The 14,667-nt window shown below is 37.9% G+C and overlaps 1 protein-coding gene across 2 annotated transcripts in view; it reads left to right on the top strand.

The window, feature by feature from the left end:
- LOC309706834 (coxsackievirus and adenovirus receptor-like) overlaps positions 1-13,627 on the top strand; it is a 54,954-nt gene extending 41,327 nt beyond the window's left edge. Inside the window, exons 5-6 of one of the 2 annotated variants that reach the window (XM_082533747.1) lie at positions 11,850-11,966; positions 12,365-13,627. In XM_082533747.1, the coding sequence (XP_082389873.1) occupies positions 11,850-11,966; positions 12,365-12,435 (188 nt within the window). In that variant the 3' untranslated portion in view covers positions 12,436-13,627. The remainder of the gene's footprint in view (positions 1-11,849; positions 11,967-12,364) is intronic. The other variant, XM_082533748.1, reaches the window with a different exon arrangement.
- Positions 13,628-14,667: the final 1,040 nt, after the last annotated feature.

Below are 14,667 nucleotides of genomic sequence, written 5' to 3'. Positions count from 1 at the left end.
GCCTACTGTTTGTCTGTGATTTTGCCTCAGGGATACCTGCCTTGAAACAACAGCTGTTGTGCAAGTGAAGCCAAAGGCAACATAAGCTTCATCATATGTTGCCTTTGGCTTGGAAGAAAGGTGGATTGGAAGCCTATTTGGCGATGCGTCAAACTCTGCTTTGTGTTTTTGTGGGAGCCCCGTCAAAAAAGTGTGAATGTGTGTGTGGATGACTGGATGGCTCGATGGCTTTGGGGTCCTTAGGGACTAGTAAAGCACTATTCACAGACCTTCAAAGTAAAATAGGAAGTATAACACAGAGACGCGAGCTTGTCATGGTGGAGACAGAGCAACTAAGAAACACAGAGACATAACCATAAGGCAAATGACCAAAAATGATAAATAATACACAGAGGGAAATCCTGGAACACAAGAAACTAGACTAGAGGGAGTAACAAAAGACCAACCATGAGAACATAATTCACAATACAGAGTGACAGAAAACACAAGAAACTCAAAACATGCGAAGACACAGACCAAGAAACAGAACAGAGGGAGCACAGAGAAACATGAGGGGCAAGGGATCAAAACTAGAAACCATAGAATAAATCACACGAGTAAAAAATACAAAAATCACAAAGAACTAAAAAACGCTGGGTCAGGAGACCCAGGATCCTGACAACGAGGCAGGTTTGCCCTTGCTGACAGGCAGTTAGTGGGGCACACACATCAAAACCTCCCAGCGACCCGGACAGAAGAGGATGGATGGAAAATTAAAATTTGAATTAAATCCAAAATGGAAGCCATGAGCATTTCTTTTTCTTTTTCTTTACTTTTCTTTTTTTTTAATGTTTCCTCATTATTCCAGGAAACCAGTCATTTATTTCATTAATCCCGTCAGTCTTCTCTGTCTTTCACAAAGCCACCGGAAGTGCAGTTATGGTTTACTACTTTAAGAGAATAGAAACTCAATGTGTTTTGGAGCGCGTCAGTGCGCTTGGAGGAGTGGCTCCGCGCTCCGTTTTATTAAAGAGATATAACGTTTGATCCTCAGAGGGTTTCTGCAGACATGGAGCTTCTACCACTTCTGTTTCCGAGCTTCTGTTTCCTGACTTTGTCCGGACTGACGTTTGCTGCTGAATCCGGTAAGAAACTCATTGATTTAGACTGATCATGTGTGCAGGCGCTGTCATGTTTCACAGCAGCGGATGGAGCTTTAACGCTGCTCAGGCTGCTGCGTTAGTGGGTGGATGACTGCGGCATGTACACCTGTGACATCAGCTTTTAACGCAGCCGCATTTTAGTGTTGAAATAACGAGAGAGAGAGAGGATTAATGTACGGCATGTTCAACAATGAAACATTTTAAGGTGGTTTAAGGTGTAGGTGTGGCGTCTTTGTTAGTGTGCTGCTTCCTGCAATGACAACTATTTTCTTTCCCGGAGACTGCGTGTCATTTGTTTATGGCTGAATATGACATTCATTCAGAAACAAATATCCACTACTTCTACTAATACAGACATTAGTGTAGAAGTAGTGTTTAATAAACATGGACAAATACAAGTGAAAAGCTGTGAGAGATGCAGCAGCAAAATGTGTCAAACTAACCGACTTGTTAGTTGTCAGACTTCTGCTGCACCGCGAACAGCAGTCCTAGCTACAACTAGTAACCAGGCCTCACAGTAATAGGAGGCTGTTTATAGTACTATCCGTAGACAGGTGCAGAAGGGGTGACACAGTGAGGAAGAGATAGAGAAAGATTATATTAACCGGGTAAGGAAATATATCGATGAATATAATGATGATTTGTAACCTATTAATTCTTCCCTCAAATGCAAAATCTAAAGTTTGCAATGAACCAGAAATTATTTCAAAATCTGTCCATGTAGCTTTAAGAACGTTCGATATGACCTTTACAAAAATAACTTAAGACAGAAGCTAGTACATGTTCCTCATTAACTTAATTTTAACACGATAATGTTTACGTGATGTTTTTCACTCCACTCATAGAGGCTTTTTCTGGAAAGGTTTGTTGGCAGAGCGGAATGCAGAAACATTTTACTTGTACTATCTGATGTATATCCAAAAGTCTTCGAGGTTCTCGAACACCCCAGTGTCTATTTATTGCAATTCAAGTCGTTCAAGTCTAATAATTAGCTTGAAATGGTACAAAGGTAAATGGTAAACTGCCAGAGGTAAGAAAAAAAGGTAAGGTTATCCAAAGAAGAATAATGTAGGCAATGTGAAGGGGAGCTACAGTAAATAAACATGATTTTCATACAGAAAACATAAAGGAGGGATTACAGATGTTGTGACTGTTTTTCTGTCGAACTGAACTTGGAGTTTTAATGTTCAAGTCTTATAAAATCAAACTTGGATTTTTTAAAACTTTCTGAAACATGACAAAATTGTTTGAAAAGCTTTGCTTTAAGCCAGTTTTCTTCTTATACCTGACTTTCAGTGTATATTCATCACTCTGTGTGTGAGCTCACTGTTTAAGTCTTTTGTGTTTCAGTGACATCTGTGATTGTGAAAGAAGATGATGAAGCTATTTTGCCCTGTTCCCTCAGCACCAATGAGAACATTGAGTCAATAGTGTTTGACTGGAAGAAGGAAGAAACAGTCCAGGTGTTCATGTATAATAAGGGTGACCATCACAATAATGGCCTCACAGATCAAAATGAGCAGTTCAAAAGTCGAGTCACACATTTTCCAGAAGAGCTGAAGCACGGCAATGCATCCATAAGAATAAAAGAAACTAAGCGGGAGGACAAAGGAAACTACACCTGTTTTTTTCCAAAAAGCAGAAAAATATTCAAAGTTGAGCTTGTTGTTGGTGAGTGCTTTTAGAAATAGCCCGATTATTATTTTTAAAATACTTTCTATATGTTCTGTGCTTTATTGCTAATTTTAGGATTATCATAAATGCATTTTTACTTCAGGCCATCTAGGAAAAGTGAAGGATGGTTGGATGATGGGCAAATTATTGCTATGCCGCAGTCGCAGGGTGATATACGAACAAAGGCTTATGATTTAATTACAAAGCTTCAGCAGAGAGAAATCCCTTTGTATATTGCCTGCTACAGAAGAAATCGACAACCCAGTTCAGTTCATTTCTGCTGTGTTTGAGTAAAATCACAGTAATGTTGATGAGCAGAAATAAGTGGGGGTTTCTTCTGAACCCTCAGTGTGATAACTGAGTGAAGAGTTTTAAGACAGAGTTTTGGCACTGTGCCATCAGATCACATAACATCCCCAACAAAAAAGAGAACACAACAGGCAGAAGACATGATTTTTGTGTATTTTGCCATAATTGTATGCCACAGATGGGAAGGGAAATCCAGCCGCTCTTCAATGTCAAAAGATTTTGTTCTGCAGCAGGCAGCAGACATTCATAAATCTGACCCTAAATGTTCCTTCTTTAAAATTCTAATCTTTGTAATTAAGGGATATTTTTCACAGGCTGTTCTTGTTTATGTGCCTTTTACATAACATCAGAGTTAGGACACATGGTGCTGAATTAAGATACTCAGCTTTTAGTCCATCTCAAATTGCAGTTTCAACACAGCAGACATCCAGCGCCACATCACTAAGGACAGATTAGTGTGAGGTTGTTCCCACTGTTAGCACACCTTTTTTTCTACTCTTTTTCTCTTCTCTTTTCCTAACTCCTTGTCAGGTCTCCCACCCACCTTTCCTGGAAAAAGAGGTTAGGAATAGCATTTATGGGGTACTTTTGGAACCCTGAGACCTTCCCATCTCCATGTTGGTCCCGCACCTGTTGACTTATCAAAAATCTGAGGTGTCCATTGACTTTTCACTAAAGAAAATAAAATTGGAGTGAATGCAGATATAAACACTGAATAAATATTCACATGCATAGCTGTTCAATGTGTGACTCACTGTTTGATCATAAACCATTCACCACCATAAACCAGCCTTCAGTTTAAATGTATTAGGATTTTTTTTTTAATTTGTGACTGTGACTTCTTTTTTAGTTAATGATTTTAAAAATAAGTCTAATATGGCAGGTTTACACTTTGGAGTTTATTTTTCATCAGTTTTATCTGACTGCTGAGTTGATGGAAGCAGTCACAGTTAACACATGTGTCTGTTTTCTCTTTCAGAGCCAATATTAAAGGACAGAACAATGGAAAACATACCAGGTGAGTCCTTTTTTGACGATGTCACCGACATTTATGTCCAGTGTTATGTCTCAACATATTATTAATAGACAAAGACTTGTTCGAACAACTTTAATCTCACTGACACTGACATTTGTTCAAATGCAACTTTGAAAACCTAAGACATGTTGTTTTAGTAAAAAGTTGCTTTCTCCTAACAATCCTACCAAACAAGGTATAATTGTTCAGTCTTTTTCTAATTGTGTTGCCAGGAACTTTAATATATAACATGCTAACTGAGGCCTGTAGAGTCTGAGATGGAGATCTTGGGTTTTTTGCATTTTCTTTGAGGATTGCATGGTCAGACTTTCCTGGGAAGGTTGATGGTTGTCTTAACTATTTTTGTATCTGTATAAGAATGATGGATTTTGTATTATTATTGCTCCTGTCAGAATGTCACACCAATAATTGCTTCTTCTGATCATGCACTGAGCACCATTTTAGTGTATTAATTCATATTGTTACACTGTTAACTGTGTAGTATGTTTGTTGTCTATGATGTGTTCACAGGTGCAGCACCAAAGCCGTATGTCAAATTGCTTAAGGAAAAAGGTTTGCTGGAGTGTGAAGTTCCAGGTGCTTATCCTAAACCTACAGTAGAGTGGCAGGACAGTGATAACAAAACACTTTTTTCTAAGACGTTGCGAGACATAGAAGAAAAAAATCGCTTTTACATCACCATCCAAACTAGTGTGACTAAGCCCGGCTGCTACCGCTGTGTAGCAACACAGATGGCCAAATGGCATCAGATTCCTTCAGAGACCTGTGTCCCTGATGGTGAGTGGAATTTTATTCATCACATAACTCTGATTTATCTTTATTTTAATATTAATGGAATAATAGTTTATAAAATAAACGTAATGTTGTGTTAAAATGGCTAGAAATCATCAATTTAGCTTATAATGTTATCAGTATAGTAAAGAGCTTGGAAGGAAAAGCGTATGACCTGCTTTAAGTCTCTTACAGGCGTCTCACCTCTCATTTGAGAAGCTACTTTAGTGCACCCTGGTTTATTAACTTTACGGAATATAATGCTTTAGAATGATACAGTCCCAATCAAAAGTTTAAGACCACTTGAAAAATGGCTAGAAATCATATTTTGCATGGCTGGAGCTTAACAAGGTGAAGTTCCATTGTGTGCTAGGGAGGTGCTCCTTCAGACCGTAGAGGAACAACAACGCATGCTGGCTAAACTAACTGACTTAGAAGCTCTGTCTCGGAGGAACAACCTTTGTATATTTGGAATACCGGAGGGCCAGGAATCTGATAACCTGACAAAATATGTGGAGAAGCTCTTCAAAACTGAACTAGATTTGCAGGACCTGGAGTTGGGGATACAACGCTGCCATAGATCACTCGGTCAGAGGCCTCTCTCACACGCGCCTCCCAGATCCATGATTGTCTGCTTCCTCGAATATAGCATCAAAGAGCAAGTGTTGAAAAAAGCATGGATGAAGAAGGGTATACGCATAGACTGATGTCGGATTTATGTGGATCACAACTACCCGGCAGAAATCATCCAGAAGCGAAAGGAATACGCCCCGCTGCGGAAAATGTTAAAGGAAAAGGATATCCGATTTCAGACACAGGCTCCAGCGAGGCTCCGGGTCTTCTACAAAGATGGTCCTGCTACTTACAAGAGCACGTTATCAGCAAAGCTAGATCTTCAGAAGAAAGGATTGCTGAAAAGAGGAGAAGATGGTGGATCGGGGGAATCCCCCAGCCGCCATCCAGCTCAAGGGATTAACGGGGCTCAAGCAAGGCTAGAGGACAACTCGTGGAAGGTCAGCGGACGGGACGAAGGACGGAGAAGAGCTGTGAATGTTAAATGGGCGCGGGAAAAACTCAAGAGATTTCATCATTCATCTCATCTGAAAGACTAAACTAGTTGAGAGGCTTCTTGTGAGTAAACACTCCGTTTATGGTTGTTAAATAGAGTCAAGGAAAAAGGTTATGAATAATTAAAGACAGATGTTATTATTATTATTATAGTTCAACAAGTATATTAGGATAGTTATCCTGTTAATGTATCAGTAGACAGCTGTGGTTTGATAGAGTTTTAGCAAAGGACCACCGAACTGAGATGAGTGAAGCGCGCTGTCGACACCTATTGGGAGTTGTGATGGAACCGGAACGGAAACCGTACTCCCACGAGGGGCCCTCCGCACGGAGAATCCCCCTCGCTGATTTAGAAGTTAGTTTTTCACTTCTTATTTGGAAGTCATATTTAGTTTGTAAGTCCAATTGTTGTTTTTCAAGGCACAGGTCATTTTTTTCAGGACTGATCACTCGGGGCGGGGAGAGTTTATCTCATAGATGTTATCTTGGGAGAAAACCATGTCATTCCAGGAATATAGGATGATATCATTCAATGTTAATGGTCTTCAAAACCCCATTAAGAGGAAAAAGATAGCAACTAAAATGAGAGGGGAAAGGCATGATATAGTATTTTGGCAGGAGACCCATTTAAACAATATGGAACATGAGCAGTTAAAACGCTTGGGGTTCAAACATGTATACTACTCATTATATAGACAAAAGTGTGCAAGGGGGGTTACAATACTGATTGCTAATAAAATAAATTTTCAATTAATTCAACAAATAAGGGATAGAAAAGGACGATACGTTATGGTAGTGGGTCAAATTGATCATAAACTAGTGACTCTGTTAAATGTTTACAGGCTGCCAGGCAATGATCAAGAATTTATTAAGAAATTATTTAATCTGATCGCAGAACACACCAAGGGAACCCTTATCTGTGGGATTGGAATATACAACTACAGCCCCACTTAGATTCCAACAACAAAACTAAAAGGACGACTCAGGAGACAAAAACAGTTAAAAAGCTTCTTGTAGAAGGAAATATGATAGATGTTTGGAGGGAGCTACATCCCAAGGAAAGAGCCTATATGTTTTTCTCATACCCCCATAAAGTACACTCCAGGTTAGATTATTTTTTTTATGTTTAACACTGATAGACATAGAATTCTCAGATGTAACCTAGGAGTAAAAGATGTATCAGACCATGCAGGTGTTTACTTGTCTATACATTTGGAGACTGAAATAAAGCAGACTAGCTGGAAGCTGAATACGAGCTTATTAAATGATACCAAGTGTATACAATTCGTAAGAAATTAGTATAAAAACTACTGTGAACTAAATGATAATCAAGAGCTGTCCCCAAGTGTTACATGGGATGCATCCAAAGCGGTAATGAGAGGAAAATTGATCATGTGGCCCTCGTACAAAAAGAAAGAGAAACAAATGCAAATTAATGAGTTACTACTTACATTAAAGAATTTAGAGACTAAACACGCCACTGTTAAAGACTCTCAAACATTGGAAGAGATAAATTTAACAAAACGGAAATTTAATGATATATACGATAGACAAGAAGAACTAAAAGCTAGATTTGTTAAGCAAAAGTATTATGATTACGGCCCTAGGGCAAAGAAACTATTGGCCTGGAGAATTAAAAAACAGCAAGAAGAAAGAGAATTTACAGTATAAAAGATGAAGAGACTCAAAAAATGTGTTACACTGCTAAAGAAATACAAAACTCATTTGAAAACTATTATAAAAACTTATATTCAGAGACACAAGAGGCTGACCCTCTAAACATTCAGAAATTTTTGCATTCTCTGGATTTACCTAATATTGGACAGGAACAAAACAAAAGACTAATGCAACAAATTACTAAACAAGAACTGGATAAAGCCATTGCAAAAACAAAAACAAATAAGATGCCGGGTATGGACGGATTTACATCAGAATATTATAAAAACTTTAGAGAGTTATTAACACCGCTATTATTAAAATGTTTTATCTATGTGTTGGAGGGAGGGAAGTCACCAACATCTTGGAGACAGGCAATTATTTCAGTAATTCCAAAGGTGGGCAAGGACAAAAGGGAATGCAGTTCATATCGACCAATTTCAATTCTGAATATGAATTATAGATTATTCACCTCAATAATAGCAGGAAGGCTTAAAAATACAATACCATTAATTATTGATGAAGATCAGACAGGATTTCTCAAAAACAGACAGATACAAGACAGTATAAGACGTGCCTTACATTTAATGGATTATATGAATAAATCCCAAAGGGAAACAATTGCATTAAGCCTTGATGCAGCAAAGGCGTTTGACTCCGTCCGGTGGGATTACTTATTTTTGGTTATGGAGCAGTTTGGTTTCGGAGACCCTTTTATTCAACTGATTAAAAATTTATATTATTTACCTTCAGCAAGAATAAAAATAAATGGGAGCTTAACTGGAGTAGTGGACTTGCAGAGAGGATGTCGGCAGAGATGTCCGCTTAGCCCAGCCTTGTTTGCTTTATTTATTGAACCGCTGGCGCAAGCTATTAGGGAGGATGAACAAATTAAAAGGATATGGATACGGAATATAAAACTGGTTTATATGCAGATGATATTTTGCTGACCCTCACAGACCCAGAAAGAAGCTTACCTAAGTTATGGTCAAAGATGGAAATGTTTGGAGAACTTTCCGGATATAAAATAAACATTCAAAAAACACAGGTGATCACATACAATTATGTGACCCACAACAAAGATCAAAGGGGCAGGGATAGCTCAGTAGGTAACGTGGTCGCCCCATGATCGGAAGGTCGGCGGTTCGAATCCACTTAACGGCTACCCTGAGGTACCCCTGAGCAAGGTACCGTCCCTACACACTGCTCCCCGGGCGCCTGCTTAGTGGGCTGCCCACTGCTTCACTGAGTGAATGGGTCAAATGCAGAGAAAAACAAGTAATTTCCCCATGGGGATCAATAAAGTATCCATTATTATTATTATTATTATTAAAACTGTCTAAATTCAATTGGAATAATTAAATATTTAGGTATTAAGATTCCCAAAACACTGACAGAAATCTATGAAATAAACTATTCACCAATTACAACGGAATTGAAAGAAAACATTCAAAGGTGGAGCTTACTGCCACTTGATCTGTATAATAGGATTGACCTGATCAAAATGAATATACTTCCGCTACTGCTTTTCCTTTTTCAATCTATACCGGTACACATACCAGCCAAACAATTTGCATTATAGAACAGAATGATTTTGGGATTTATATGGAAGGGTAAACCAAGAGTTAGATATATAACATTGCAGCTACCTAAGGAAAGGGGTGGACTTTCCCTCCCAAACTTAGAAAGCTATTTTAAAGCAGCACAATTAAGATACTTAATTTATTGGTGTGATCCGTCGTACAAAGCAAAATGGAAATATTTAGATGTGACACAATTAAAATTACCACTACAGACAATACTAGGAGATAAAAAAAATATATTTGGAACAGAAAAATAATTTAAACGAGTGGACTAAAATTTCTTTAAAGATATGGTTTGATGAATGCGAAAGTCTTAAATCAGGAGCTGGAATCAAACAACTCAGATGGGTCACATATGATAAGGAATTTATCCCTGCACAGATAGATAGACGTTATACAACTTGGTTAACAAGGGGGATCGGACCATTTTGCTCATTGTTAGGAAAAGAAGGATTACAAAGTTTTGAAAAATTAAGAGACACCTATGGTTTGGAAAACCAAGAGTTTTTTCAGAGATCTCCAAGTCAGGTCCTATTTCAATAGTAATATAAAAACTACAGAAGAACATAGTGAAGGCCTAGTCCCCGTTATAAAAGAAGCTTATAAACATCAGATTAAAAATAAATTGATTGCTAAACTTTATTGGAACTTACAATCACTTAAGGATCAATCAACCAATTATATTAAAATTAAATGGGAGACGGAGGCCAAAATCAACATATCAGAGGACAGTTGGTTAAATATATGTAGAAGACAGATGGAAACTACTAGTTCGGGTTATTGGAGGGAATTCACGTGGAAAAATGTTATTAGGTTTTTTTATAACACCCAAAATAAAATAAAAACAAAAAGGTCAACTGACAGATGGACAATGCTGGAGAAACTGTGGGGAAAACATGGCAGATCATTTTCATATATTTTGGAAATGCCCAGTAATCCAACCATACTGGAGTGAAGTGGTCGAATCAATTTACTTGGTGACTGGTCTCAAATTAAATTTGGATTTCTGTACTGTGTATTTGTGCGATATCCCATCAGCAGCCTCCTTAAGGGACAAATATTTGATAAACATCCTGTTGGGAGCTGGCAAAAAAGCACTTACCAGAAGGTGGCTGGAGAAAGAGCCCCCAACAAAGAAAGATTCGATAGGAATAATGGAGGAAATATATAGAATGGAAAAACTTACTTTTTTTTTTTTTTTGAACCTCAAAATGGGCCAATTTCATAAAAACTGGAGGAAGTGGGAGAGATTTGTTGAAGGCGGTAATGTGGGATGATGGGTGGTGGGTTATATAACCAGAGCTTAACTAAGTATTTTCATGCAACTACTGGAAGAAGGAAGGCCTGCTAAGGACGTGGTCACCATTTTTTAGAAGGCAGCTCATAAAAGAGACTGGAAATACCCTTCTGAATATTAACATGGGACCTGTAAAGAGGTGGAGGGGTGCTCCCCCAGACCGGGCAGATCTGAGGGTTTCACTGTGCCATTATGTTATTGTCAGTGCGTATTATGCTTGTTTGTTTGTTTGTTTGTTTGTTTGGGGGGGGGGGTTGTGGGTTTTTCTTTGTTTTGTTTTTCTTTTTGCTGTTTTTTGTTTTCATGTGGATGACTGTCATAATTACAAAACTTTCTATAAAAATAAAAATAAAAAAAAGACTTTTTGTTTTGTTTTTCAAGCCCTTCAGTCTTGGATGCCATCTGACGGTTTGGGCTGCAGTCAGCACCAGTAACGACCTTAATTTGGGTCGAGGATTGTCCAGTGTCTTAACGGACAGCCAGCTGGATGCTCCGGCTCAGTGTTGGTGAAATTTTGGGGGGTCTTCCACTTGACTTCTTTGTTCCAAAACCCTCAGGATCACACCACGTTCAAAAAGGGAAAGTTTTTTTGCCTTTGCCATCAGAAAGTCATGACAATATGACTACTTGACAGACAATGACAATGAATCCAAATTTTTGCACAAATTTGGCCTTTTAAAGGCATGTGACCTAAACTGTTTGAGTTTAAACACTGTTTTCAATAAATTGCATGCTCAAAAAATGTTTTGTCTCACTCCCATTTCTTTCTGTTGCATGTTGAAGTTCTTCTTGGAACGTTGTTAAGATCCAACCATGCAAAATAGGATTCTTTGATATTTTTTCATATTTTTCAGATGTTTGATATTTTATCAGTAGTAGACAGCTGTCACGATTCTGATAAGAACAAGTGGAAGAGGATTACTAGAGTGAAAAATGCGCATGACAAGTTTTATGTTAACCACTAAATAGTTCTTTTATGAAAGAAAAGTAAGTATATGCTCATAGAGTGGAGGGTATAAAATATAAAAACAATTTATCAAAAATGACATTTTTGTCTGAAATTTAAAAGTTCATGTGTAACTTAAAACTATGCACACAGCAGCACAGATTCAAACAGCCTTCACACAAGACAAAGCTACAACATCATCTTTACAGCTGAGAGCAGAACCAGAACCAGCCTGTGAGCTGTGGAGACGAGCAGGAGGAAACAGGAAGTTGGATCCATGCTGACATCACTGAGCTCGCTGTTTAAACCTGCTGTTTGTTCCTGACATGCAGTCACAGTCTCAGTTACGCCAATGTTTTCTCTTCAGTTCCAGAACCAAACACTGGATGGACGTTTGTAGCTGGTGTTGCTGTTGGTGTTGCTGTTGTTCTTGCTGTTGTAGTAGTTGGGATTCTTGTCAGGTGTTACATCAAGAATAAAAAAAGTAAGTTTAATGTATTTATGAACATTCTCATATTTTTGTGTGACCGTCATTTTTACAATCTTGCTTATTATTATTATTATTTTATTTATATTTTAATATATTAATGAAACAAACTGAAATGAACTAAAGCTTATTGTGAGGAAAGAGGAGGAACACTGCAGAGGCTGATGAAGATGGTTAAACAGCAAACATCACGATTTATTCATAAAGACAGTTTAGCGTTTTGTCTGTAATCATAATAAAAGTGGGCGAATCTGTCAGCTGTAGTTATGTTGCCATATCGGCAAGTATAATTCAAACACACTCATGTGTCATCGTGCACGCCACTACTCAAACACATAGCACTGCATTTCTGCTCAGTTATGACTTTTTAACACAGTTTGTTTTCCAATCTGCAGAATCAAACAAGAAGGCGTCCTCTGAACCCTCAGCCCAGGAACTGAAACCCAATGCTGATCAAAGTGTGTGAAGTACAGTGTGTGTGTTGCTTATGTTTGTTTTATGAGAACCAAATTAAGTTTTGGAGCACAGTAGCTTGGACATGTTGGATTATTTTTGATATTTTCAGCAGTTTAAAAGTTCAGAACAGCTTTTAATCCTGTGGTTTAGCACATTGTTAAAAGTCAGGATGGAGGGATGTAGTTTCTGCTGCATTTGTGCAAAATAAATATTTCCTGTTCGGCCACCAAAGCCATTTTTCTAATACTTTGATCATCATCACTTCACATATATCTGTATAAAAAATAAAAGTATAAATGTTTATCTCAAAGTCCTCAGTACTTGATAAAAAATACTTTCAAATACTGTCTAACACCATCTTTTCAACACTGGGCATTTGGGGGGTTTTTTCTATTTGAATGAAAACAGATGCAGCACATCAATGTTTTTCTTTATCCCACACATGTATGAACTGTCATCCTGTCACCTGAAATAGGTTTAAAATATTAAATTACTGTTGTATTTATTCCATGAGAGGTCTGAGGTCATTGTCCTGTGCTTTCCTCTTCTGCAGCAGTTTAATAGGACGGAGTAGAGAAATGGCTTTAGACAGTTTTTCAACTCTCAGTAATGCCACAGTGATCGTTTGATATATGGACCTGCAGCGGAGTTTAGGCTCAGACACGGCTAGTGACGTCAGACTGAACAATCGGATAGGACGGAGCAGAGAAATGGCTCCACCTGCTCTTGGTGCAATTGCCCAACTTGGTGGATTTGTGTTTCCAGCTGGACTCATATTTCAGTAAATATCTAAATAACATTTGAAAGGAAATTTGTCTGATAACAGCGGGTTTGTCAAACAACTGTCTCAAGTTAATTCTTTCCTTTAGAATGCTCCAAACAAGGGAAATAAGTTTTCTTTGTTTTCTAACACTAAACATACATTAACTTAATGTAATTAACTATAACCCTGAGCTGTTCTGCTGTAAATAAATGTGAATATTTTGCAGTCTGAAAAGAAAGTGCCTTTTTAAATACGCTTTTGTGTTTTATCTTTTTATTTTTGCTAAAGAAAACTGTCAGGATACACACACTGCAGATGAAATGTTGTTGATGTTTGATATTGAAAATTATGTTCATGCTTTTAATTATGTCCTCATACATTATCATTTTTCACACAGCTCAAGATTCTCGGAATAAAATATCAAAAATTAAACTATTGTGACTATTTTTTTTTTTTGTTTTCTGTGTGTGTTTTCAAACTTTCATGTAATCAACTTGGGAAGACTCGAGGAGAGGGGCAGGTTATACTTTTCTGAAAACATCTAAGATTTTACCAGAATGATGGGAAGAGAAAAGTATGAAGGAGAGAAATGAATTATGACCTGAAGCACACCACATCATCTGTCAAAGTGGAGCCAGTATTATTGCAGGGCTTTGTAAAAACTGGGTCACTACTGTTTACTGATGATGTGACTGTGATCGATCCAGCAAGATGAATTCTAAGTTTTCTGATTTGATTCATTCTTCAGTCGCCAAGCCAGTCATCGTGGTTTTCAGTTGTACTAATATACAGCTTAAAAACTTAAAGGAACACTTTAAAAGCAGATCGGATCTAAATGGGACGGAATCACGCTAGATATCTACACTGATATGCAAATAATTCAAACAACTCCACTATCTAGCCTTTCTGTGTAGAGACTTGCAGTTAGTCAGGTTAGGTTCATTGGTGAGTCTAAATTGTCTATAGGTGTGGATGTGAGTGCAAATGGTTGTCTGTCTCTCTGTGTTAGAGAGACGCAGACCTGCCTCTCGCCCTATGGCAGCTGTGATAGGCTCCAGTGACCCTGATAAGTAAAAAAGAATGGATGGATGGATTTATCTTTTTAGAAGGAATATAAAATTCCAAAGTATTTGCAGTCGCCAAAGGCATCTGCTAAAGACATTATGACCAGATGGTACAAACAAGGCAGATTCAAACAACAGGACACCTAACATGGAAACGGAGGACACAGCAAAATTAACTCAACATTACCACAAATAACAAAAATAAGCACACAAAAGAAATAAAACAAAAGCTCTAAAATAGTTCATAAAAACCAAACTAAATGTTTGGGAATATTTAATAAATATTTGAACTGAAAAACACCAGGTCAAACCCCCGTGAAGATATGGTTGATGTTTGGTGGTGGATGGGATGTAGCTCCTTCTGGTGCAGCTGCAGCACCACTTCGGGTCTGTGTTTGTCAGTTAGTGAACATCA

Source organism: Aulonocara stuartgranti, assembly GCF_965226115.1.
Source record: "Aulonocara stuartgranti genome assembly, chromosome: 5".
NCBI lineage: Eukaryota > Metazoa > Chordata > Actinopteri > Cichliformes > Cichlidae > Aulonocara > Aulonocara stuartgranti.
This window is presented reverse-complemented; position numbering and strand designations above follow the sequence as displayed.